At 51.4% G+C, this 27,452-nt stretch overlaps 2 protein-coding genes across 3 annotated transcripts in view; both read right to left on the reverse strand.

Moving 5' to 3' along the window:
* Positions 1-51: 51 nt before the first annotated feature.
* GPR162 (G protein-coupled receptor 162) lies at positions 52-9,643 on the reverse strand. Its single transcript, XM_075903669.2, has 5 exons — positions 9,303-9,643; positions 5,525-7,315; positions 3,819-4,008; positions 3,069-3,220; positions 52-2,820 (listed from the first exon to the last, which is right to left on the reverse strand). Exons 2-5 carry the CDS (start codon positions 6,386-6,388, stop codon positions 2,287-2,289), a joined length of 1,740 nt encoding a protein of 579 aa, XP_075759784.1. The 5' UTR covers positions 6,389-7,315; positions 9,303-9,643; the 3' UTR covers positions 52-2,286.
* Positions 9,644-19,933: 10,290 nt separating this feature from the next.
* Positions 19,934-27,452, reverse strand: part of CD4 (CD4 molecule) — a 36,531-nt gene continuing 29,012 nt past the window's right edge. For both annotated transcript variants that reach the window (XM_075903755.2, XM_075903737.2), the window contains exon 10: positions 19,934-22,642. In XM_075903755.2, the coding sequence (XP_075759870.1) occupies positions 22,612-22,642 (31 nt within the window). In that variant the 3' untranslated portion in view covers positions 19,934-22,611. The remainder of the gene's footprint in view (positions 22,643-27,452) is intronic.

The raw sequence follows: 27,452 nt of genomic DNA on the forward strand, positions 1-27,452 counted from the left end.
TCATCTGAAGAAGTGGGCTGTGCTCACAAACACTCATGATCCCCTCTACACGTTTTGGTAGTCTCTAAGGTGCTACTAGACTATTCCTTTAAGTTTTTCTGTGTTGTTACTGATTAATACTCTTTGGTTTCCACCATTGCAAGCAGTGGAAGGGCCCTGTTCCCAGTGCCTTTAGGCCAGGCCATCCCTTCAGCCTGGGACAGAATCGGAAAGGTGTTCTACAGGTGACAGGTGCAATGAACATAACAGCTAGACTGGGTCAGACCGAAGGTCCATCTAGCCCAGTATCCTGTCTGCTAACAGCAGCCAATGCAAGATAGGAGGGAACACAAGGTAATCCTCACATGATCCCACCAGTCACCCTTTCCCATTGACTGACGCACTTCTCCAACTGTTTGGTAGGAAGGGGAAACCAGCCAAGGTGTGTTAGTTTCCAGCAGGGATGTAGTTCAACAAGTGCTTTGCTTGGAGTCTGCATACAGTAGAGGTTTCTTTGTGGCCTTCTCCAGGAGACATTGGTTCTGTTCCTGAAGGTCTGCAGCAGATGTTCAACAGGCTATGGGTGACAGCCAGCTGGATGGATGGGCTTTTGGTCTCAGGGTTCAATTATAAAGGTAGCTGCATTAAACACCTAGAACACAGGTCCAATTGTTGAGCGCCATCCTTTGAACCTTCTTCCCTAATGCCCTCTCTACACCTGTATCCCATGCTGCCATGGCAGTGTCTTACAGCCCCTAGGAATGGGTAAATCCAGGCAGCCAAAATTCATCTGCCTGCCAGTGAACAAGGAAACACTGGCCTGTAGGCAAAATATTTTTGTCTTGTCTTCACTTAATCATCTCCAATGGATTTAACCATTCTCTTGAACAGGGCTGGTTTCATATAAAAACACAAGTAGCCACTAGTGCTTTTTACTCCCAGTCTTGATGCCCTGATGAGACTGAACCAGAGGAATGGTGATGTGACAAAGGAGGGGATTGTACTCGCTGTTACGTCATGTGATTTCTGCATCCTGTAGTAACTCTGGGTGTGTGCCTCAGTTTCCCTAGGCACTGCATCAATACCTAGGTGGTGATGGGAATTTTGGTGTGAGTGTCCTCCTCAAGTTCACTGTAACCTGAGCCTGGGAGGGGGTGTGCGTGACCAGGTGACATCTTTTGTCCAGGAAGCTGGACAAAGGCTCGAGGCAGGGCTGGCTGCAGGGGGAGACAGGCTGCTGTGTGTGAGAATGAGTCTCAATGGCCTGGGGTGCAGTGACAGGGCCCTTGACTCTGAGCCCACACACCCCAAGATGGATTGTACTGACCGCTTCTGGTTCCTGTGCCACACTGTATCCCTGTCAACAAATAAACCTTCTGTTCTATCTGGTGGCTGAGAGTCATGTCCGGCTACAGGACATGCTGACTCTCCCCTCCCCCCCACTTTCTTACAGTTTTCACCTGTCACCAAAGTAGGGATGTGAAAGATTAACCGGTAAGCATCATCCTTACCATGTGTGCTTACTTGGTCCAGTTAACTGGTGGGGGCTGGAGCAGCTGGCGGAGACCTGCTCCAGCCCTGCCACGGATGGTGGGCGGGGAGGATGAAGTGGCCCCCTTTAATCAGTTAAACGTCAAAGTCTAGTGTGGACACAGCCCAAGTCACCCCTACGACTAACGACAGAACCATCCCTCCTGTCTCCTGAAAATTCTTCCTGGTACAGAACTCTCCTTCACTTCCTCCCCTCAGCACTGTTGCCATTAAATGTCTGCTGCCTCCCACTCTGTCTGCTGCAGTGTTAAGAATGCAGGTGAGGGGAGCTTTGCCTTTTTCTTATGTCCTTCCCCGGAAGCCTGGGAAACTTCATTAAACATTTTGACAATCATGTTGTTGCCATGGAAATGAAGTTATTATTAATACAGTGTTTTAAAAACAGACACACATTGACACTCCAAATATAGAATTTTAATACTATTCTGTCCCCACCTCTGCTCTCAGGGGCATTTTCAGTGATGGGCGGAGCTAATGAGAGTGTGGACCTAACAAGGGGTGGAACTAACTGAGGGCCACCCAAAGTCATGTTTATAACCTGTGAGTAGGCACAGGCTGCTCCTGTCCCCGGCTCCTTTGTGCAGACCTTTTGCACTCGCTGTCCCCCAACCACCTCAGCATATGGAGAGGGGGCCTTGTTTCCGCCAGCTGTTGAGAAATACGAGAAGATAAATTATCCATTGGGTCCCAGGATCGGGGGCAGTGAAAGTTGTATTTAAGAATCCCAATGGCAGTGAACGTCTCTGATGCAGTCTCTCACAGATTGAGCTCCCTGAAGGTATGTGCCTCATAGGCTTCAAGGGTCCTTTCATGTGATACCTGCTGTCTGTCCTGCAGATGCCAGTCTTCACTGCCAGACAGTGAGCAGCGCCGTGCCCGCTCAGGGCCCTCTTCCCCCTCTTCAGCACCCCCTAGGGAGAGGCGACGGTCTCGGCGCAATGCGAGTGGGAGGCGGGAGTGGCGTGGGCTGCAGGCTGGGGAGGGCAGAGGCGTCTCATCGATGAACGTGGTGATCTCATCCCTGAAGAAGCAGGCGCTGGAGCCAGATCCTCTGGGGACCAGCCCCCCCTCTAGGAACTGCCTGAGAGTGGTCAGCTCATTTTCAGGGGGCCGCCGGCGATGGTGGTAGTCACGCAGTTCAGGAGGAAGGAAGCCAGGGCCCCCAAGCTTGCGGGGAGTGGCAATTCGGATGTCATCAGATGAGGACCACTTGTGAAGGAAGGATGGAGTGGAGCGGTGGGAGGAGAAGAAGCTAGTTTCGTCATGGGACATTCTCCGGGAGATGGGGACCTGAAAGAAGGTAAGAGGAGCTGAAGGTGAGGGGAAGAGAGATCCTGCCAGGCTTGGGGAAAGCCTCCAAGATAGAGTGAAAGAAAGGAAGCATTTTACAGCGGGGAATCCATGGGTTATATCCCTGTGTCGCAGACTACTGGCCCCTTAACACTCCAATAGAGTTCCTGGGAGAGGACTAGCTAGGCGCGACACACAAAGGAGAAGGGACTGGAAAGCAGGGTACCCCTGTAGTGCCTATAGCTCACCTGTAGGTAGTGCACCTGGTCATGCGGCAGCAGCATGTGACTCATGGGTAGCAGCTTGACTTCCCTTGGATCTCGTTTTACAGCAGCAGCACCGTTGGCATCGAATCGCACCTTACAGATCCGCCCATCACCATAATCCTCGCAGGCCCCTTCTAGGGGTGATGGGAAGAAACAATGCACAACACTGTCAGCTGGGAATGACCTGTCCCCACATGTTCCGGGCACCCGCATCCCCTCCTTGTTTTCAATGTGTCCCACAGCCCCTGCTCTGAACTCTCTTCCCACATGGCAAACCACTCTTTCCAGTTCTCCCTCTTCTGGGAAGTCTAGGGAGCACTGGGGTTGCCCTGTCCCACCTCACTAGGAGCTACTTCACCCCAAGTATCTTGCAAGCAGAACAGAAGGAAATATAGATGCTTAGATCACTGCTGGGGGAGGGGGGAGGGAAGAGGGGTCCATCCACTGTGGTTTGGAGGTTTTCATCCCATGTCTTGCCTCACCATCACAATTTGGGTGTCTGAATAATTCTGTTCACACTTTGGTTAGAGTGGGAGGAGTGTATGTACTGCTTCAGTCCCCACAGAAGGTGTTGTCCCTTTCCCAGTCGGGGAACCCCAGCTACAATCCTGGATGTTTTTGGCCCTGCCAGGAGCATTCTGATGCGACACCCAGTGCTGCCAGGCTGTCTGTCCTGGGGGCAGGATTTGTGATGAGGGATATAGTGGGAATATTGGGAGCTGGGGGGCTCACCATCATCCCCATCTTCTTCTGTCATGATGGCCACGCACTGTTCCCACACGGTGCGGACATCAGCTCGGTAGCGCTCACAGGACCAGATGAAAGAGGGAAGCAGTAGGGTCTGCACCATGGAGCACCACAGCACTGCCAACACCATCCAGGTAGGAGCGGTATCATAACGCAGGCTGAAAAAACTCACCACCTTGGGGATGGGAAGGAAACAGACAGTGAGGGGGAGAGACATACATGGTTACGGAAGGAGGGGGAGGAGACAGACGGCATGAGTGTGAACGGTGCAGTCAAATGGCTGACTGGCAAAGGGGTTTCAAAATAATTGGTCTTTGGGTTTTTCTTTCTTCAAAGTCTCCTTGTTTTGTCCCTGCCAGATGCCACAGCTAGGCAGGCTGGGCTGCCCAGTGTTCGCCAGAGGACACGTGGGCTCTGAAAGGATGTATACTGCTTTCACACCTTTAGAATAAGGGGCGAGACCTAGGATAGCTGTCCTGTCTCAATGGTGCAAATTATGCACTGGAGTTAACTAGGTGTCTACAAATAACATGGAATTTGAAACATTTCCTTCTCTTAATTGCTCCCTTTCAGTTTTGAGAATTTCAGCAGTTTGTCACCTTTCCATAGAATCTGTCAGGACAGACCAGAACTGAATTTCTAATAAGAAAATGCATTCAGGTGGAAGAAACAAAACCAACCCCAAAACAAAGCTTAACCTCCTCCAGCAACTTTCAGACCTTTTGAATCCTTTATACATGAACAAACAATGGACACAAACCCTGATAGGACACAAATCCCTGGGCAGATCACCTTTAAGTCTACAACATGGTTTCTAGCCCCTGGTCTCAGTAATTCAGAGCTTTACAAGCCTTTCAGTTGTGGAGTTAATACTTTTTAAAAAAAAAAAGTTTGAGCAAAAATGGCCATTTTGAAAATAAGGTAAATGTATCAAAGCAAATTCCTGCATCCTGAATGCCTTTAGAAATTGCACAGGGCCAAATATAAAAGCCCCCTTGTTTGGGTAGGAGTGGCAGGTGAAACAGTTATCTAAAGTCACAAGCAACAAGAAGGCTGGATTAACAGTACACTGATCTCAGGCTATGTTTACACTACAGAGTTTTTGCGGAAAAAAAATTGTTTCTCTCTCAAAAACTTTGCGGAACGTCCACACCTCAAGTGTGTTTTTGTGCAAGTAAATCAAAAGATAAGAGGGGGGTTTGCACAATTGGTAATCCTCATTCTACGAGGAAGAATGCCTTTTTGCTCGCAAAAAGGCATGTGTGGATGGGGAAGAGGAAAAAGCACAGGTGCCCTGGTGGCCATTCTGTCCATAGCAATCACTGCTTACTTGCTTTTTCAATGAACTTTTGCAGTGTGGATACTCTCTTGTGCAAGAAGTTTTTGCGGAAGAACTCTTCTAACAAAAGCTTCTTGCAGAAAAAGCCTGCAGTCTAGACGTAGTGTGGAGCCAGAGAGGGACAGAAGAGGGGCTTCCTCCATCCCTTCTCCAGCCTCTGGAAGGGCTCGTGCTAGGGCCTCTGGGTGCCTCTAGCTAAAATCATTCCAAAGAACGTAGCCTGCAGTGGGGCCGACAGGAGGCTAGCTACTCTGAGCTGGAGACCCCTTTGCTCCTCTCTCCACCCTCTTTTGCTCATGCCCTCTAGTCCCTTGAGAAGGGGTTTGGGAGTGAGCTGGTGGCCTGCTCTTACCAAGATGGGCACCCCGGTGAGTGTGTCATACAGGAAGACAATAGCGCTGATAAGGTTGGTCATCTGCATGGAGGTCTTGGCTGACTCCGAGCCATCCAGTGATGACCTCCTCTTGCCCCGGACATCCTCTACAACGATGGCTGGCACATTGAAGGTGTTGTGTGCTGAGGGAGGGCAGGAAGAGGCTTCCTCTGTCTGCAGGTGACGACATCTCTGGTGCCTTTGGTGTGCCCATAGGGTCTGGTAAAAGGTGATGCCCACACACACCAAGCCCATGACGATTCCTCCCAGGAGCAGGAGGCTGAAGCAGACACCAAATCCCAGTCCTATCTTGCTGACAATGAACTGGCAGCCACGGGCATAATAGCGCTCGCCATTGTTGTGCCAGCCAATGGAGGGGAGGGTGGAGAGGATGAAGGATACCATCCAGATGCCCATCACTGCATGCAGAGCCTGCTTCTTGGCATTACTGAGCCGGTAGTTTACTGGCCACCTCACCATCCACATTCGGTGATAGGACAAGGAGGCTACTGTGAAGCAGGTAGCCAGGGCAAGAGTATAGTATGTGGAGACAAAGACCTTGCAGATGCTCTCATTCCAGTCGTAGTCAGAGGACTCGCGCCGCAGCTGCACCACAGCATAGGTAGTGAGGGGGACAGCCGCCATGAGGATGTGGGTCCCAGCTAGAAAGCACAGCAGCAGCTCCAGAGGTTTGTGCTTCTGCTGCTTGGCTGTGATGCTCAGAATAATCCAGGAGTTGGCTAGCAGAGCCAGCAGTCCACATGCCAGCCACCACAATGAGTTGTTGTGCAGGGTGGACTCTGACAGGTCTCCCACACTGCTGCCCCCTCCACGATGCATCATGCCTCCCACCTTGGGAGCCGAAGGCAGAGTAAGAAAATCAAGCACAAAGACTCCGCACCAGGGCAGACAACTCCTGCCTCATCTGCTCCGGATAGGAAGCAAGGGGCCGCAGAGAGTCATCATTGCCATAGTGTACATGGGAAGAGCTCCCTCCTTTTCTCTATCCCTCTTTGTGCAACCCTTTCAACTGTCTCTCCTCCCCTCTTTTGCTCTTTCACTCTTTTAATCACGTCATTTATTTCTTCCTTGTTCTTTCCCTTTATTTTCTTTCTGCCCCTCCTTTTCTCTCTTTCTATCATTTGTTAGAGCTTCCCCCCTCTCTCCCTCACACACTTTCTTTTATTTCCTCTCTCTGTTACAGCCTCTCTCCCACTTTACTCCCTCCAAGATGGATCTTCTGCCTCATGCTCCAACCATACCTGCTCTCAGTTCTGTCTCCTCCTGGAGCCTGGGAGAGCTACACCCAAGCAAACAGGTATCTCTGGGACTCAGTCCTGTCCAGATGTTGCAGTGGGATGCTGCTATGTGCCAAATCTTGGCAGCTCAGTTCAGGTGTCTTAAGGGATGGGGGGAAGAGGGGAGCGGGTGTGCTAACAGAGGGGTTTAGAGAGGCTGTGAATTATGGCGGAGTTGGCATGTGCACAGTGCACAATCCCCTCTCAAACACCACAATTTCAGGGAGCTAATGATTTCTATTTTCCTGCCCTGCTGAAGCTCTGAAAAGGTGAAGGGGAAAGAGAGGCAAGAATCTAATCTATCCAAGATTCCCCACCCCCTGTCCTTTCTGCCACCCCCCGGAGTTGTTCTGCTCCTACTAGGTCAGAGGAGGGGTACTTGGCGTGGGGCTCAACTAGCAAGCACTGGGGGACAGCAGGAAGGGAAGATCCTTTTCCCAGGCTCCCTTGAAGATTCAGGGCTCAAGGTTCACTGCAGTAGGGAGAGAAAAGAGAAAAGGCAATTGAAGATATTTCCAGCTCCCCAATTCTCTCATCACTCACACGCACAAACAGAGCATCCTGATCTAGGCCATGCAGGGTTCTCCCTAGTGCCTTTAGATAACAGACAGTCCAGCTGCATGCCTGTCTTGCCTTGCAGCCCCCTCAGATCCAGGTCTGCCTTCCCTGCACCCACTCTCAGGTCTGCTGACTCCTGACCTGCCTTCCTCCACCTCTGTAGTCCTGGTCCTGGGATCCCCAGGCACAACCCTTCTGCTGAGACACTTCATTCCCAGTCCCCAAGCCCTGGCCCTTTGCTTCCAGTTCCAGTTCTTTTGTACTTAGCTGTAAAGCACCTCAAGTCTGGCTTGCAACCCTCTCCCTGCTGAATTTCAGGCCTCAGATCCCCACTTGTCTGCAAGTGCACCTCTGCCTTGATCCCCTGCATCTATTCTATGGAGCCCAAGCCTGGAATAAATACAGCTTTGCTAATGCATCTGAGATGTATATTCCCATCCCCCTAATATTCCAGTTCTGGTTCCAGCTATGCCCATTACCTCAGTCCTGACTCACAGACCTCCTGCTTTCAAGTCTTATCCCAGCACATTTCTACTATGACACCTTAATTCTGATTCCCAGCTATTCCAGGCCTGGACCTTCAGATACACACCTTCTCATGCCCTTCAATCCTGATCTGGGGGACCTACAACTATTCTTATCCTGAGTTCCCAGCATATCTCTTATGGTGACCTCCAGTTCCGATCTGCTCTAGCCTTATACTATTCCAGCCCTGGGCTCCCCACACAGCTCTGCCAGTGCCCCTCAGTCCTGCCCTACAACCCCCTGCTATTCCAGCCAGGGTTCCCCTCACAGCCCTGCCAGTATCCCTCAGTCCTGCCCTGCAACCCCCTGCTATCCCAGTCCTGGGCTCCCCTCACAGCCCTGCCAGTGCCCCTCAGCCCTGCCCTGCAGCCCCTGCTATTCCAGCCCTGGACACACCAGAGATCTGTCAACCCTCAATCCTATTCTGCTCTACTATTCCAATTCTTAATTCTGCTGCTGCTCCATAATTCCTGACCTGCAGCCACTCTAGACTCAGCCTCATCTCTCACCCTCCACATTTGCACTGGGAGACCCTGTAGCTGCTTTCACTCTGCCAAAGTGCTGAGGCATGTTACTGGACCAGCCTGTTCTCCATGACTGTATTTAAAGGACTCAAACTCTGCCACATTTTGTGGGCTTTTTTGAAACATACCATAACCCTTGAAATTAGGCCTCTGGAAACAACTATGCAGCTAAGCCCCTCTACTAATCTAAAGAGCCAGAATGTTACTGGAGGGGGAATTCCAGCCCCCACTGCCTCAGCTTCCCACACCTGTCACCAAATCAGCCCCTGGGAGGCAAATCTGCTGCCAGGTACTGGGCAGGTGGCTCATGGTGTCTGGGTACCAAGCCAGGTTGGCTAGCAGATCCCTGTCCTGTCCCCTCACCCACCAGGCCTTCCTGACCACAGGCTCCCCTCCAGCCACCCACCCTGCCAGCCGGGAAGTTCAGCTCGTGGTCGAGGACCCAGGGGAAGGAAAGGAGAAGCCCGTGACCCAAAGGGAGAAGGGCTGCGTTGGGGGAGGAAAGGCGCCAGAGCCAGGGCCGCGGGGCCTCTCCCACCCCTGCTCCTACTGGCTCCTGGCCAGGGCACAGGCCGGGGAAGGGGCCGCGAGAAGTTGCCATGGTCATTGCCGGGCGGCCGGGGACGCGGCCAGCTGGGCCCTGTGCCCCCGGCCTCGGCGCGCGGGCAGGGCCCGTGCCCAGCAGCCCGCTGGCCAAGGCGCGCCGGGGCCTGAGCGCACAGCTGTGCGCGGCGCGGGGAGCGGCGCAGGGCCGGGGGCGCGCGGGGGGCGCAGCGCGGGGGGCGCAGCAGCCGGGGCCGGCCCCCTCCCCGGACACGCGCCGGCGGCTGCAGCTGGAGGGACCCATCTTACCTCTGGCTGGCGCTGCCATGGCGACCGGAGCATCTCGGCTGGTGCGTGCGTGCGGCGCCGCCTGGCCCCTCCGGCCCCCCTGCCCCAGCCGCAGGGCGCCGCCAGCCCGAGCGCAGCCCCCCGCCGGCGCGAGATGGAGGCAGCAGCCGGGCGCTGGCTGGGGCTCGGCGCGCTCAGCAGGGCGGGGGGCGAGGAGATACAGGGCTCGGGCTTAATGGCTGCATCGCTCGCCTCCCGCGCGTGAGGCACCGCGAGCCCCCCCGCCAGGCGCCGCTCTGCCGCGCTGCCCAGGCACTTGGCGCCTCTGCGAGTAGGAGGAGAGTGGCGGGGGCCTGTGTGCGCGCCTGCCGGGCGGGGCCCGCAGGTGCGAGGGCGTGGCTCGTTAGCGCACGCGGGCTGGTGTCCCCAGTGTGGTGGGGCGGTTCCAGGTGCGAGAGCTGGGAGCAGGAAGAGGGGCCTGTGTGAGGCCGGGGGTACAGAGGCTGTGGGGGTGACACAGCAGCAGCACACGGCCAGGCCCTGCTTTCTGAGTTGGGTCTGGGCACTGGGCAGCTGTAAGGTAGCAGGACAGGTTGGGATCAGCACTCGCTCACTTGCATGTAGTGGGGACTTCCCAGGTGCAGACAAGCACCCTAGTCTGCCTGGCTCGCTCCCATCTCTCCTTGCTCCCTCTCCTTGGACAAATTTGGAGACCTAAATGAACAGCGACTGGGCAAGTGAAGGAGCCCCTGCCCCTCCCCCCCACACAAAAGGAGTTGTGGGGAGAGAGCCAGGCTGTCAGATGGAGTCAGAGAGGGGCTCAAGAACTTAAGTTACAAGTAGCCTGGAGGACCTGGGGGCTGCAGGCAGGCCTCTGCATGAGATGAGACCCCTGCAAACTGTCTGAGATGGGCCAGGCTGTGGAGACCTGATGCTTTCCCCACCATCATCCAGTAGCCTGGTCCCCAGGCAGAGGTATGGAGAAGGCTAGAGTAGAAAATATCACCTCTCAGGCCAGAAGAGCCTAGCTCCAGGCCCCACTGAACTCAGTGGGACTAGAAGGCTTCCCCATAACAATGGACACTCTCACCTCCCTTCTCAATGTGAGGGCTCCTGCTGAGGTGACTGCACCAGCCAGGTTTCTCATCTATGCTATTTTTAGAATCTAGCATCTCTCTTTCTATTAGAATTATTATTTATGCAGAGTATTACCATGACATCAATGTAACCATACATTCCTTTATTAAAGCCAATGGCTGAACTGTGTTTGCACACTCGCTCTAAGAAGGCATCAAAAGCCTAAATAATCAATTCACTACTTTCAAACAGCAACAAAACATTGATAAGCCTTTGATCCAGATACTTACAAATGGACTAAAGCAAGGGGTGCTTAGCCTCCTATTGGTCAGCTCTAACTTGATCAGGCAGCTATTAGCAATGAACCTTGTAGAAGTTTACTTGTTTATATCCTTTAGCAAACAAGTGACATCATTGCCAGAGGCCAGATGAAGTTTCTTATATAGCCAGATATTTACTGCACCTGGTACCCAACTAACAATGTTTTATTTCTATTATTTTAACCCAGACCTTAAATAAGACTAGCTGGCTGTGCTCGCCAACTCCCCTATCTCTGATCGCTTTTGCTTTCATGGTCAGAGAGAGTGATGACATCATTCTGTCACTCAGCAGGAAAAAACATTTTTATATATATAGAGAGAGGGGCAATATTGGTATTTTGAGGGGACCCTACACAATTAACACAACTCTTTCTCGTGATCTCATACTTTTCGGTTTTGTGCTCTGAATTTATTTGCTCATGCAAATATCACAACTTAATTTAAAACCATAGTTCATCCAAATCTAATGAGGGCCTCTATTCCTACATCCTTCCTCCATCTGGGCTAAGATTGGGATGGGAAACAATAGTCCTCCCAGCTTTCCTGTGCTCACTAAAAATGCAGTGCTCGTGCCTGATGTGGTCCCAAGAGACCAGGGCACCAAGGGATGTTGTCTGAGTTTGATTGGCTAGGGAGGGGTAGAATACCAGATATAGCCATCTGTTGTGCTGTGGAACCTCGTGGCTCTTGGTGTTGTGGAGTGATGAAACACAGCAATGCGAGAGGTGGCGGGGGTGGTAATTTCATAAGAAAAGAAGAGATCCGCTCTCAATCAAGACATTTTTGCATCTCATTAGTGGCTGGGAATGTGGCCCATTTAGAGGACGTGAGCAGAAATAGGACAATATCAGGGTAAAATGGTTTTGTATCAAGTAGGGAGACATAGAGTGAGATGGGCAGAGGTTTCACTTCACCCCTACCCTTTGCTTCAAATAGTGTCCTGACTTCTGGCTTGATGCCAGTCTTTCTCAGTTGGCAAAAGGGATGTGGAAGGGGCATTCCTAAAATGTGAGAGTAGCCATAAAGCCACGGGGCTCTGATTATTCCTGGGGACATAGGAATTGCCAGACCGGATCAGCCCATCTAATCCAATGTCCTGTCTTTGACAAAGATCTGCAGCAGATTCTTCAGAAGAAGGGTCAATAAACCCCGGGTTTAAACCCCTTGAATAACCTGCCCCTGGAGTAATTTTTCCCAGTTGCTGTCATTTAGTGGTTGGTTTATGCCTTGAATTAGGATTTGTATCCATAGCTGCCAACTTGTGTGCAGATCCATTTGTGACATTTTATACAAATTCTTTAATGAGACAATTTGCATAATTTCAAATAATTTGCATATAACCATACACTTCAGCTTAAAAATATGTGGGTGCTTAGTGCTGGTGAAAGGTGTTGGCTTGACTGTACTGCTGGACGAAAGCCTCTCTTTGTCCGATAGCAACAGCAGGGGAAGCTTCCCACCCACACTGTTTGCCAGCCTTTCTCAACCCTCATCTGGGGTAACTTCCTTTAGGGGTAATGAGTAGTTCACGGTGTAGACAACTTTTGGCCTTGCTCCTGTGCCTGCTAATCAGTGTGAGGTACAGTGTGAAAAGAGCCGGGCAGAGAAAGGTCATGCTGTTTCCTGGAGGATTCTGATATTTCCAAGTATGGTTTTGTTCCCGTTTGGACGGGAACCACACGGTTTCAAAATTCTCTGTGAAAGGAAAGGGAGCTCCAACTCCAAGACAGTGCCTGGCGGGCTGCCTGGAATCCTGAGCTCTGCAGCAGCCTGCTGGCTGAGTGCCAAGGAGCTGGGCAGGTGAGCTGTGGCAGGATAGAGGCAGGTTGCTGATGGCACCTGTCTGGCAGGCCGGAACCCTGCCTGGATGCCAGAGGAACATGGCCAAAATTGAATCATCTTCACAAAATGGTTTGATTTCAATGAAATGGCAAATTCTGACAAGAAAATTTAATCAGGTTTTTTTCTCTAGTTGAGTTTGTAACAGGAGAGCTGGAAATCAGCTCCGCCAGACTCATCTCCTAGGGTATGTCTACACTACAGCGTTATTTCGAAATAACGCGTCTAGACACAAAATGCATTTCGAAATAGCATTTTGTTATTTCAAAATAGTGCGTCCACACTGCTGGAATGCTGAATCGCATTTAAGGCCAGCCGGAACCGGTTCTGGCAGGGCATCAGGTCATGAGTTACCTTGTGTGGCTACTGCCTGAGGCTATCTAAGACCTGTGCTTAAAGGGACCCCCCCGACAGCCAGTTCTAAGGTTTCCCTGCTTGCTTGCCTACCTCGCTGAGGGACATCAAAGCATTTTTTTCTCTGCATGCTCTGGTTGCCTTCTCTCAGGACACCACAGCACTCTGCAGCATGAAGCTGGAGCTGCCCCTGGGCACTCTGGTGCTTCTCCTGGACGTGTTGCTGTAAGCCTGGCAGTACGTTCTGCAGGCAGTAACAGTCTCCCTGGAGTGCCCCACTGGGGGCTTGTGCCTCATTTCTCCCTCATGTCCTTCCACATACCCCTCCCTAAACCCCCTTCCTGCTGTACAATAAAAGACACGTGTTCATTACAACAAAGCCTCTTTATTGAACAAAACTGGGATGGGGCGGGGGAATGAAACTGAGGTGAGACTGGGGAAAGAAGGTGGGAGAGGGGATGGGGAAACCTGGGAGGAGGGAGCTGGCAGGGAGAGGCAAGGGGAGGAATGGGGAGGAGAAGCTCAGGGTTGGGGGTCTCGCTGGCCCAACTGTCTCCCAGCACTGCGGGTGCGGGGGCCTTGGTGTCCCTGGGAGTGTGGGGAGGAAGAAGCGGGAGGGGGAGAAGGAGTGGGAGGAGGAGCGGTAGCTGGGGAGGCAGCAGGGGCTGGAGCAGCAGGAGGCAGCAAGCTCTGCCCCAGGGTCGACCACCTGGGGGGCACGGACCGTCCTGCCCCCCAGGATGTGGTCCATGGCATCAAAATAGGGGCGGGGGCCTGGGTCTGCCCCTGGTTGGGAGCTGCCCCCTGTGGCCCTGGCATACGCCTTCCGCAGCTCCTTTATTTTCATGCGAACCTGCTCCTGGGTTCGCACGTGGCCTTTGGTGGCCAGGCTGGCAGCCATCCGCCTGTAGACAGTTTAGTGCAAAGATCATGGATGTTGGAGGCATCCCCCCAAACCTGAATTAGGTCCCTGATCTCCACACTGGACCAGGTAGGCGCTCACCTTTTCTGGCCCCTGGCAGGCTCCTGGGAGCTGGCAGACTGGTCCTGGAGGGCTGGCTGGTACTGGCTGCCTGGCTCATGCTGGGGCCACTGGGTCAGGTGCAGCAACTGCTGGCTCTGGGCTGGCAGGCTTGGAGCTGGCACAGGTACTGTGGCCAGAGTCTATCCCTTTAAGGGCTCCAGGGATGGTGGGGAGAGAGAGGAGTTTTCTTGGTTGTTCCCAGAGTGGCCACCAGGGCACCCTGGGAAGGTTGGAGGCCCCCTATTTCAAAATAAGCATCTACACAGCACTTATTTCGAAATAGCAATTTCGAAATTGGCGCTATTCCTCATGGAATGAGGTTTACCAATTTCGAAATAAGTGCTCCACTATTTCGATTTAATTTTGAAATAGCGGTTTGGTTGTGTAGACGCTGGTAAAGTTATTTCGAAATAACTTTGCTGTGTAGACCTACCCCTAAAGGGGCCACCAAACAGCTGTTAGTTAGGAGCAACTTAATCCCTGGGCTGGGCTCAGTTCAAGATGAGGATTTAGAGTAGTGGTGGACAACCATCAGGGTAATTTGACTGTGTGCCACAAGACATTCTGCTGACATTGCCCACAGGCACCGCCCCCTTTCCCCCTGCAGCTCCCAGTGGCCACGGTTCTCTGGTTCCGGCCAATGAGAGCTGTGAGAAGTGGGTGGCCAGCATGTCCCTGTGTCCCCTTTGCCACAGGTACAGTCCCCACAACTCCCATTACAGGTCTGGGGCTCGGGGCTAAAAACTGCAATGTAGATGTAGCCTCCGACTGAGGCTGGGTCCCAGGCTCTGTGATCCTTCCCCCTCATAGGATCTCAGAGCCTGGGTTGCACACAGACCCTGAATGTTTTTATAGCTCTGCAACTGGAGCCATGTGAGCCTGAGTCAGCTGGTCTGCCCATCGCCGAGCCACAGATTTCGTATCCCAAATTGTCCACACATTGCTCTCAATCTCACTCAAACATGTGCTACATTGAAATACCCCACCCTGCTCTTAAAAGGACAAATCCTAGTAACGGTGATAAAGACATTAAAAATACCACAAATATTGATGCAACATCCAAATTCCCTTTTTTGCTAAATAAAACATGTAATAATTATCCAAGGCTCCCACACTAACTCTGAGAGGGTCATCATAGCTATAGCTGTTTTCCAGCATGCTACAAGTCATCTGTAGGCTTTGAGGCCATGACCTCTCAAGCTGCAGCCCATGTATCAGCCATTTGAACAACTGCTAATGGAAGTGGGCTATGAACTTCTTTGCAGAGCTGGTCACAGGGGTTCCCTACAACACACCCTCTGCCAATGGATTACACAACCGTTGAGAGACAGCACTGAAATGCTGACTCTCAGGATCCCTGGGCTCTTTTCCTGCCTCTGCGAGCAGAGTATGGTCTAATGGTCAGAGACAGCAGAGACAAGCATGCAGTTTGGTATGGTACTTAAAGGCCTGTATGACTGCAATGTGGGCCTGTCATATTGAAGATCAAGTGTGTATTCTCAGCTCTGCCTGAAGTGATTGAGTGAAGCCATTCATTTCTCCGATCTGACAAAATTAATGAATGATAGTTGCATAAGGTAAGAGGACACATGGCCTTCATTAAATGGACTATTATAACCTGCACAGAAATACTAACAGTGGAAGAGCTTCAGAGGGGTAGCCAAGTTGATCTGTAACAGGAAAACAACAAATAGCACTGGTAGCACTTTAAAAACTAACAAAACATGTAGATGGGATCATGAGCTTTTGTGGGCACAGCCCACTTTTTCAGATGACTGGAGTGTTGGAAGTCCAGATCCAAGAATAAATGGGCGGGGGGAGGCGGGGAAATGATGTTGAGGAAGAAAAAAAGACAGTGAGTAGATAAGCTTCAGAGGGGTAGCTGAGTTAGTCTATAATGGGAAAAACTTAAAAAACAACAATTAGTCTAGTAGCATCTCAAAGACTAAATAGTTAAAAGAGGCTGATAAGAACCACTAGTTAGCAGTTAGGATTAAAACTTGAATATGCTTGGTTACAGCCTAACACACATATTCTTAGGCAACTGGGTAACTTCTGAAAGAAAGATTTTCTGCTCTCTTCCTCCCCCCTCCCCCCCTTATTATGTGTGTGACATTTTCCTTGAGACAGGGGAATGTATGACAGTTCTGCCAAATGCGTGAGTGTACATGACATGTGGCAGATCTGTACTTCCCTCCTGCTTGTCTCTTGGTTTACTGCAATTATGAGATTGTTCTCATCCTTAATAGCTCACGGCCCTGTGATATCCAGGGACAGTGAATTTAGCAATTTTCAATGTGCTCTGCCTTTCAATTTCATTGAACAGCCTCTTGTTCCTGTAGTAGGAGAAAGAGTAAATAGGGTTGCCAGATGGTTTAACAAAAAATACTGAACCCCCTGCTTTATTCTGTTAAGCAAAAAAAAAAAAAAGGCCCAGCTAAACTTGTTGAGCGAATAAAAAAAGGGAAACTGACCGGGGCTGAAATATAGTCACAGCCCCTTTAATTCCCAGCCCAATCCATCCTCCCCTCCCCAGCCAGCCCAAGTTGCACCATGTGTTCCAACCGCCCAAACAAGGAAAAACAGAAAATACCAGACATTTTACATGTATTTTCTGGGTTTTTTTACCGGATGGAAGGTGCAAATACCAGGCTGTCCAGTTCAATCCTGGACACCCGGCAACCCTAAGAGTAAATAGAAGCCATTGATTTACCTTCTCTTGCTACCCATAATTTAGCATTTATCTATTGTCTACGTGAATGAGTCTTTTCCTTGATTGGATACAGTTACTGTAGCACCCAGTATGATGCAGGGAGAGTTCAGATTATTCCTTGCAATGTGCATCACCTTATATTTTTCAGTCCAGAATTCTACCTGCCATTACGCTGCCCCAGAAGTGATGCATGGCAAGGTGGTGGAGGGCCTGGAGGTTTCAGGTGCCTCAGCTTTTGGGAACTCTGTTTATGACATTCTGGTACACTACAGAGTTAGTTCGAACTAACGGACGTTAGTTCGAACTAACTTTCATAGGCGCTACATTAGCGCTCCGCTAGTTCGAACTTAATTCGAACTAGCGGAGCGCTTAGTTCGAACTAGGTAATCCTCATTTTACGAGGATTAAGCCTAGTTCGAACTAGCTAGTTCGAATTAAGGAGTGTGTAGCCCCTTAATTCGAACTAGTGGGAGGCTAGCCCTCCCCAGGTTTCCCTGGTGGCCACTCTGGCCAACACCAGGGAAACTCTATTGCCCCCCTCCCGGCCCCAGACCCCTTAAAGGGGCACGGGCTGGCTACGATGCCCGTGCCAGGTGCAAGCCTGCCAGCACCCAGCCAGCAGACCCTGCACCTAGCACGGCTTGAGCCAGCCACCCGATGCCCCCCAACCCTCCCCCTCTTCCCGGGACCAGGCTGGCGGCTCCCGGGAGCTTGCCCGGGACCGCAAGAGGTGGGCACCCGCCTGGGCTAGTGCGGACATCGTGGACTTCATCCATGATCTCCGCACTAGGCACAGGAAAGTGGCCGTCTAGGGCAGGAGAGCTGCCAGCCTGGCCACCCAAGAGCAGGTGTGCATGAAATTCAAGGGGGTCTAGTGATTGCATGTAATGCTATTCCGTAATAACTTAGTCTGCATCTACACAGCAGGCAATTATTTCTAAATACTGTCAAGCTGGAGGACTTCTTACTGTGACTCCTGTGACCCTCATTGTACAAGGAGTAAGGAAGAGTGCTCAATTTCAGAATAAGTGCTGTGTAGACGCTCCAGATTTCCAAATAAGATGTGCAATTGACAGCTCAATTTGCGCAGCTTATTTCAAGGTAAGCCCGGCAGTGTAGATGCACCCATATACTGGAACACACTTAGCAGCTATGTAAAAACAATGCCAGAGGGTTTTGTGTGCTGCTCATTACAACACTGCAGGGCACCAGGGGTGCAGCTGTAACCCGCAACATTGGGGCTCAGTTGCTCTGCCAGGATGAGGCCACAGGCAGTGGTGTGCGCGTTCCCTCATGGAAGGATGCTTTCCTTAGCTCCAACACTGGCCCCTAGCACTTTTGGCCTCAGAGGTCCAACCTCCCCAGGTGCATACAGGCATTTTCAACGCTCTGGCTCTCTTATGCTCAGGACCAGCTACATTGTCCAGCGGCGTGTGCCAGCCCTGTTAACACAGATATGGGGCCATGCATATAGGATTATGTATTTGCTACTGCCCTCGGCCTAACCAAGCTGGTTCTTTCACTCTGACTGTTGAGACTTGTGGGATTTGCCATGACAGCTCATGATACTCTCTGGGCTCGTCTACACTGGCCCCTTTTCCGGAAGGGGCATGTAAATTTCATGAGTCGTAGTAGAGAAATGCGCGGGGGATTTAAATACCCCCCGCGGCATTTAAATAAAAATGTCCGCCACTTTTTTCCGGCTTTTAAAAAAGCCGGAAAAGAGCGTCTACACTGGCCCCGATCCTCCGGAAAAAGCGCCCTTTTCCGGAGGCTCTTATTCCTACTTTGAAGGAAAAATCCTCCGCTTTTTCCGGAGGATCGGGGCCAGTGTAGACGCTCTTTTCCGGCTTTTTTAAAAGCTGGAAAAAAGCGGCGGACATTTTTATTTAAATGCCGCGGGGGGTATTTAAATCCCCCGCGCATTTCCCTACTACGACTCATGAAATTTACATGCCCCTTCCGGAAAAGGGGCCAGTGTAGACGTAGCCTCTGTGTTTTTGGTTAGTCTCTAGGGGTATGTCTACACTACAAAGTTAGTTCGAACTAACTTTCATAGGCGCTACACTAGCGCTCCGTTAGTTCGAATTTAATTCGAACTAACGGAGTGCTTAGTTCAAACTAGGTAATCCTCATTCCACGAGGATTAAGCCTAGTTCGAACTAGCTAGTTCGAATTAAGGGGTGTGTAGCCCCTTAATTCGAACTAGTGGGAGGCTAGCCCTCCCCAGCTTTCCCTGGTGGCCACTCTGGCCAACACCAGGGAAACTCTACTGCCCCCCTCCGGGCCCCGGACCCCTTAAAGGGGCACGGGCTGACTATGGTGCCCGTGCCAGGTGCAAGGCTGCCAGCACTCAGCCAGCAGACCCTGCACCTGGCATGGATCAAACCACCCACCCGATGCCCCCCAGCCCTCCCCTTCTTCCCGGGACCAGGCTGGCGGCTCCCGGGAGCTTGCCCAGGACCGCAAGAGGCGGGCACCTGCCTGGGCTAGTGCGGACATCGTGGACCTTGTCCACGATCTCCACACTAGGCACAGGAAAGTGGCTGTCTAGCGAAGGAGAGCTGCCAGCCTGGCCACCCAGGAGCAGGTGTGCAAGAGAATCCAGGGTGTCCACTGAGACCCCCGACCCTGAGCCCTGAGCTTACAATGGCCGTCCTGGGTCAGACCAAAGGTCCATCTAGCCCAGTAGCCTGTCTGCTGACAGCGGCCAACCCTAGGGACCCTGGAGGGGATGGACCGAAGACAGTGACCAAGCCATTTGTCTCGTGCCATCCCTCTCCAGCCTTCCACAAACCTTGGGCAGGGACACCACTCCTACCCCCTGGGTAATAGCACTCCATGGACCCAACCTCCATGACTTGATCTCACTTCCCTTTAAACTCTGTTCCAGTTCTAGCCTTCACAGCCTCCTGCAGCAAGGAGTTCCACAGGTTGACTCTCTGCTTTGTGAAGAACAACTTTCTGTTACTAGTTTGAAGCCTGCTACCCATTCCTTTCCTTTGGTGTCCTCTAGTCCTTCTTTATGGGAACTAATGAAGAACTTTTCTGTATGCACCCTCTCCACCCCACTCATGCTTTTAGAGACCTCTATCCTGTCCCCCCTCCGTCTCCTCTTTTCTAAGCTGAAAAGTCCCAGTCTCTTTAGCCTCTCTTCATATGGGACCTGTTCCCAACCCCTGATCATTTTAGTTGCCCTCCCCTCTCCCAGCCTCTCTCTTCCCCTCTCCCACCTCCTTTTCCCAGTCTCCCTCAGTTTTGTTCAATAAAGACAGATTCCATTTTGGAAGACACGTTATCTTTATTTTGTACATCAAGAAGAGGGGCTAGGGAAGGGTAAGTGGAAGGAGGTGACAGAGGAATGGGGCACGAGCCCCTGATGGGGAGGACTGGGCTGGCTCTGCTGGCTTCTGGGGGTGGAAGCTCTCCTGCAGCCCCCAAATTGCCCCCTCTCCCCAGATGGCAGCCTGCGGCAAGTGCAGCCGGTCTGATGGCCGAGTGCTGTGATGTGCACTGTGTGGGCACTCAGGGCACTCCAAGCCAGGACTGCTTTGCAAGCGGGGCACCCCTGAGAACTGTCTGTCCGGGGTGGGAGTCGGGACCCTTTAAGCACAGCCCTCGGTTAGCCTGAGACAGCATCTCCATGCTCTAAGTCCTCCTCTGATGCCCTGCCGGCACTGCTTCCGGCCATCCTTAAGCCTGGTTCAGGGTCCACTTAATGTGGACATGCTAGTTGGAATTAGCAAAATGCTAATTTGAACTAGTTTTTTAATCTGGATCCGTTAGTTCGAATTAGCTTAGTTCGAATTAACTAATTCGAACTAAGTTAGTTCGAATTAACGTTGTAGTGTAGACATACCCTAGGGCACTACAGGACCACTCTTTGTTTATTAAGCTTTTTTAGTTACAGACTAACACAGCTACCCCTCTGGGATTTTTTTTTTAAAGCCACAAGGAGCTTGAGGTCAGTCTCCCCAGAACCATAGGGGAACTTTGAAGTGCTGGGGTCCCCTGACTCTTAGCATGAGCTTCCCAGCCCAGCCTGAGAAGGTAACCCACAGTGCAGGGGCAGGCAATAAAACAGCTATGGTTCACCAGGGAAAGTGCCTGGCAGGCCACTGCTGCTGTATTTACCTGCGTCTCAGCAAGTACGGGCGATTGCAGCTCCCACTGGCCAGGAACAAGTGGAAGCTGTGATCTCCTGTACCTGCGGAGGCACGGGTACATACAGCCATATGGGGGCCCACCAGGAACTAACCCTGGCAGACCAGATCCAGTCTGTGGGCCGGTATTTATCTAGAGGCTGGGCCTGTGGAAGAACATTCCCAAATCAAGTCATCTGTGCATGAATCTCAGCTGCTTGAGCTAACAGTGCACCTGAGCTAACTCACAGGCAGAAGCAGTCTCGTGCTCTAGCCTGTGCAGGGGGACAAAGCACTGTAATGGCATTGCAGGGGTTACAGAAAGTTCTCAGGAAGAGGAGGCGGTTCAGGGCACTGTGCAATAGCCATTGTATTTTGTGCTGCTTGCGTATCGAAGGGGATCAGTGTAACAAGCATGACAATACTTGGACACCATTGTTGTCATTTGCTGCAGACCCTGAATGTTGGGGGTGGGTCAGTGTGCCCCACAGGAGCCCCTCATTCACTTGCCTTCCCTATGAAATGCTCTTCCGAAGGCTAGTTTTCGTCCTTCCCACCCCATCACCCCTCCTCCAGCAAATGGCAGAGCTGTATTCATGTGGTGTGCTGGCAGTTGAGGGCAAGGGGGCCTGCTGTGGGGGGGAGGGCTGTTGTACGTGAGACTAAGGCCTCGGACAAGAACAGATGTTACACTGGTCCACACAAAGAGTCGGGGGGTGGGAGGAGGCTGAAAAAGAGGTGTATCATTCTGGGCCTTGTCACAGATCCTGAGGGCTGGTGTCACACACAGGCTGGTGGTAGGTGGAAGAGTGCACGTCACTGGGACCCGAGAAGGGCAGCCCCATGGCTGGAGTGCAGACACACCCTGAGGTACTGCTGCAGTGGCTCATGGGCATACCCAGGTTCCAAAGAGTGGCCGAGCGAGGCGGGTGTTTCAGGAAGGAAGGGTGACACAGATGTCTCCAGGAGGTTCTTTCCAGCCCACCGATTATGGTGACTGCTAAACGCAGCAGGTTTTCTTGGCAGGATTACAACCGCTATCCCTTCTGCAGAGACATACATGTTCTAGACTAGAGACACAGACCTCCTTGGGGCACATCTCAGAAGGGTTAGCACAACTGGGGCAGCTTCCCCATTGCAGCGTCCATGTAATCCCTCTCCCCAGGAAGCTAATCCACCTGGTAACCAACCTTCTGTAAACCCCAGGAAATTAACAAACAAAACATATGTTTAGGGACAATAAGGCTGCCTCAGGACTCACCCCAAATCCTTGGAAGCATGGAAATACCAGACTGAGGGGAAGTCTCCAGCATTCCTTGTTACTGGCTGGATAGTTGGATTGGGGAAGGTGGGAGGGCATGCAAGGGGAACACAGGATGCAGGAATCAGGGAGGGCTTCTTAGCCGCCAGTGAGGTGGGCTGTGGGGAGATGTTTGGGGAGGCTAGTAGTGGGAGGTATGTGAAGGGGAGATGCTTGGTGCATGGGGTAAGTAAAGCCAGATTTTGCAATGAAAACTCTAAAGTGATGTATTGCATCTGGAGCAGTATAGGAAACATCAGAGAGAAAATCCAGGAGGCCAAATCAAGCATAAGAGCAAAATACATCTTTGTATACTTTACATTCAATACATTCCCTGATGGATCTGGGGCTGCGCCATCACCCTGGCCTGGGGTGGGAGCTTGTCCTGCTCACCCTATCCCAACCACACCCTGATAAGATCCCTTCCTGGCAATGAGGCTAGGAGAAGGGTGAAAGAACAAAGCATCGCTCCGAAGGAAGGAAAGGTGAGTAGGATCCAAGCAAGCGATGTGGGCTACAAGATGGCTTGTCACTGGCAGAGACTTCGTTCACCCGTCTGCCTCAAGCATTGGAATAGCCATTCTTCAGCTGACTGCAAGAGAAAGACATTTAACAGTGTGAGCTGGTATTGTAGAGGAGAAAGGTCCCTTATGCTATGCTGGGACCCCACAGAATCGGCCAGTCTTTTGCCCTCTGGCCAAACTGGAAGGTATAGACCAGAGAATGACTTTACATATCTGGGGGAAAGTGGGCTATATTTATTACACAAAGTCGATTGGGCAGTTGTGTGATATAATTCACTTAATTTCCAAGATGGCTGCATTGAGCTCCTTAGGGGGTTAAATAGTGACTGTATTGCTTCACGTTTTAAACAGAAGTCATTGTCCTGACAGGTGATGACAGCCGGTCAGCTGTATGTGCGTGTGCTCCTCCTGTGTGTTGACTATGCGCAAGTAGTCAACAAAACAGATTCAGAGCAAGCCCCCAAAGATCACACAATAGGATGAGGATCAAAGGTGCCCAACCAGGTTTATTGTTAAATGAGGTACAGTAATCGTTGTCAGTAGACTCTTCCGAACCACTACGCGTAGGTACCCTCTGACAATGGCCCAGCTCAGTCAGTGGGAGGTCCCGTTGCCCTCTAGGCCAGACAAAGACTGCCCCTCCAACACACCACTTCATATACAGATACTAACAAGTTACACATCACTCCTGACGTATCAGGTTGCCACCCTCTGATATTACCACCCATCAAAATGTCTCTATCAATCATGCTGTCATTTCAGACCTTTTCCTGAACCTGTGTCAGTATATCCTTATTACCTGTGGGGAGGGTGGGTACCAAGGCCCTTTTCAATGAGGTGCTATTTCTATCCATCTGGGATGTGCTTTCAACTTATGCCTAATTCCAATTACTGTTTTGCAGCCGGTATCTAGTACCAATGACTATTCTATACCTGTGCTTATTACCAATTAGGCTACGTCTAGACTGGCATGATTTTCCGGAAATGCTTTTAACGGAAAAGTTTTCCGTTAAAAGCATTTTCGGAAAAGAACGTCTAGATTGGCACAGACGCTTTTCCGCAAAAGCACTTTTTGCAGAAAAGCATCTGTGCCAATCTAGACGCGCTTTTCCGCAAAAAAGCCCCCATCGCCATTTTCGCAATCGGGGCTTTTTTGCAGAAAACAAATCTGGGCTGTCTACACTGGCCCTTTTGCGCAAAAGTATTGCACAAAAAGACTTTTGCCCAAATGGGAGCAGCACAGTATTTCTGCAAGAACACTGACAATCTTACACGAGATCATCAGTGCTTTTGCAGAAATTCAAGTGGCCAGTGTAGACAGCTGGCAAGTTTTTCCAGAAAAGTGGCTGCTTTTCCGGAAAAACTGGCCAGTCTAGATACAGCCCTGGTGTTTTACTCCATCACCCCTGTTAGTGCCAAGCTCCGTGAGCAGGGGCCTAGCTTTTGCTCACAGCTTAGCTTTGCTTTATATTAGAAAGTCTTGACCACTGGCTTGTGATACATGAGCTTATGTTTCAGGGCCTCACTACAGTTCTTGTTTTGGATATAGCTGTACAGTTTTCTACTTTGTAGTCTAGAATAGTTGCATTATTTCTAATAAGCAGGGCTCGCCAAGGAGCGGCGAGCCCCACTTGCCAGCCGCGCAGAAGCACATGCGCAGACCGCACTGCGCGGCCTCGACGGGCTAAAATCTACTCGCCACGAGCGAGATTGCCTAATTGGTTGAGCCCTGCTAATAAGGACTATTTTTGCATATATATATATATATATATATATATGTTAAAGATTTGTGTGTCTGTCTGGGTATGTCTACACTACCCTCCTAGTTCGAACTAGCGGGGTAATGTATGCATACCGCATTTGCAAATGAAGCCCGGGATTTGAATTTCCCGGGCTTCATTTGCATAAGCGGGGAGCCGCCATTTTTAGAACCCGGCTGGTTCGAACCCCATGCAACGCGGCTACACGCGGCTTGAACTAGGTAGTTCGGACTAGGATTCCTATTCCGAACTACCGGTACACCTCGTGGGACGGGGTTCGAACCAGCGGGGATTTAAAAATGGCGGCTCCCCGCTTATGCAAATAAAGCCCGGGAAATTCAAATCCCGGGCTTCATTTGCAAGTGCAGTATGCCTACATTACCCTCCTAGTTCGAACTAGCGGGGTAGTGTAGACATACCCTCAGTGAGTTCGTCTGTCTGTGTATCTTTCTGTAAGTCCATTTGTACAAGAACTCCTCCTAAATGGTAAGAGCTAGGACTTCCAAATATGATAGGCTGCTTCTTCTTATCCTAACTTAAAGCAAGATCAGGGTTTGATTGCACCAGTAAAACAGGAAGTACTAGGAATGGGATTGTTTTCCATAACATGGAAAGGGAGAGGGCACAGAGAGGAAGGACATGATACTGAGAGCGGCCACTGGTGGCAGTGAGTACAGGGGAGAGCTATACTGCAGAGACCACTGTGGGCAGCTGCACCACCAAGCATTTCTCTCCAGCCCAGCCAGCTGATTAGCAGAGCGTGCATATTTATAGCTGGCAGCATTTGTTTTGCTGCTTCTCTCTCACCTTGCTCTGTCCTGCAGACAAGCTGTTCCCAGGATTCTCCTGTTAGCTGTGCAGAGCGGGGGAGGGCAGAGGCTGAGAGTGCTGAAGTCAGGGTATTTCCCCTGCTTCTGTACCCATCTCTGCAGAGCAGAGGTCGGGGAGAGGGAGACACACAGACAGGGAGCAGCTGCAATCTGACATATGGATGGGAAGTGACCCAGAGTGCAGAACAGAGCAGGGTGGGGGGAGACAACAGAGCAGGACAGATTTCCCGTAAAGAGACGGAGAGTGGTTTCTCTCAGAAACTTACCCAGTAGCAACTAGTGCACACATTTTCTATGTCATTGTCAGACACACCCCAATCTGTGCCATACTGTCTCTGTGCCACACACAGAATGTCGCATACACACTCATTCTGTGTGTGTGTGTCTCACACTCACACACCCTCTTTGTCTCTCTCTATAGCCCCCATTCCTACCCCTTTAGCCCTAGGCCCTGTCCCTTCGAGGGGCCTGGAGTTGGCCTGCAACCATGTATCAAAATTCATGAAGTGGCCTCCCCAATGAAAATGATTGCCCCCCCCCCGACAAGAGAGTGGCCAGCAAAGCTGGGGCTTGCCACCTTGCCTGTCATGACTGGGTAAGTAGCCCCCCTACTCCAAAACCCTCCTCCCCTGGCCCTTGACCACAGTGCTGGAGTCAGGGGAAGGCTCCTGGCAGCAAGGAATGCTAGGGGGAGACAGAAGGCTCCTGTCTGCTGGGAGGGAGGCTGGGGGGACAGAAGGCCAAGGCTGACTAGTGGGATTGAGGGAGAGAGAAGACCCCTGCTGGCTGCAGGAGCTAGGGAGAGAAAATGCCCCACTGGCTGGGATGGGGGAGAGAAAGCCTCATTGCATGGGACCCCCCAGCCTGAGCCCCTCCTCATGCCCCAACCCTCACTCTCTTGTCCCCCTCATAACCCCAGCCCTGCCCTTCCCGTCCCGTCACATCCCCCTGCACCCTGTATACCGCCCACCCGCTGCCCTGAAGTACCTGGGCAATGCTGGTAAGTCTTCTAGTCATAGATAACTGCGCTCCCTGCACTCACATAGAAACAAATGAGAGCAGAGCTACATTGCCGTCACCAGCCCATACTCACCACTACGGCTCTTCCTCTTAGCCCTCACTCCCTGCCCAAACACATTTACCAGGAACTTCAGTAACATTTAATGACGTGTGATAGGAAGGCAAACAAAAGCCTTAGGGTATGTCTACACTACCACCCTAGTTTGAACTAGGGTGGTTAATGTAGGCAACTGGAGTTGCAAACGAAGCCCGGGATTTGAATTTCCCGGCTTCATTTGCATATTGCCGGGCGCTGCCATTTTTAAATGTCCGCTAGTTCGGACTCCGTGCCCGTGGCTACACGCGGCTCGAACTAGGTAGTTCGGATTAGGCTTCCTATTCTGAACTACCGTTACTCCTCGTGGAATGAGGTTTACCTGTAGTTCGGAATAGGAAGCCTAATTTGAACTACATAGTTTGAGCCGCATGTAGCCGCGGGCACGGAGTCCGAACTAGCGGACATTTAAAAATGGCGGCGCCCAGCAATATGCAAATGAAGCCTCGGAAATTCAAATCCCGGGCTTCATTTGCAACTCCGGTTGCCTACATTAACCACCCTAGTTCGAACTAGAGTGGTAGTGTAGACATACCCTTAGAGTTCACTCCTGTATTCCAAATCCAGCAGATGGCAGCACGGAGCATCTCTTAGGCTGTTGAGAACAGTTCCCTATTTTGGGGTTCAAGAAGTCTTGTTTCTGGCCACCTAAAGCTGAAGCAAGCAGGTCAGCCTTGTCAGTCTAGGCAGGCCTACAACGCTTATTGCTGCTTCTGCAAGTGTGACCATACTAGCGATTGTCTTCCTCACTGGGCAGGCATCTCCCTGGGCCTTCCTTGCCAGGGAGTTTCATGGTACTGCTGCTCATCCCAGGACTGGAAAACAGCAATGCAGCCTCCACCACTCTGTGCTTATGGATTCAGCTCAAAGCAGCTTGGGTACGTCTACACTACAACGTTAATTCGAACTAACGGATCCAGACTAAAAAACTAGTTCGAATTAGCGTTTTGCGAATTCGAACTAGCATTATCCACATTAAGTGGACCCTGAACCGGGCTTAAGGATGGCCGGAAGCAGTGCCGGCAGGGCATCAGAGGAGGACTTAGAGCATGGAGATGCTGTCTCAGGCTAGCCGAGGGCTGTGCTTAAAGGGTCCCGACCCTTGCCGCAGGCTGCCATCTGGGGAGAGGGGGTAATTGGGGGGGAATTGGGGGGCTGCAGGAGAGCTTCCACC

Source organism: Pelodiscus sinensis, chromosome 1 (genome assembly GCF_052426305.1).
Source record: "Pelodiscus sinensis isolate ZL-2025 chromosome 1, ASM5242630v1, whole genome shotgun sequence".
Lineage (NCBI taxonomy): Eukaryota > Metazoa > Chordata > Testudines > Trionychidae > Pelodiscus > Pelodiscus sinensis.

Coding starts and splice junctions, on each gene's coding strand:
- GPR162 (XM_075903669.2), bottom strand. CDS start 6,388: ATGATGCATCGTGGAGGGGGCAGCAGTGTGGGAGACCTGTCAGAGTCC. Junction 3,221..3,818: donor AGAAGAAGATGGGGATGATG/GTGAGCCCCCCA, acceptor CATCACCCCTAG/AAGGGGCCTGCGAGGATTAT. Junction 2,821..3,068: donor ACCAGGTGCACTACCTACAG/GTGAGCTATAGG, acceptor ACCTTCTTTCAG/GTCCCCATCTCCCGGAGAAT.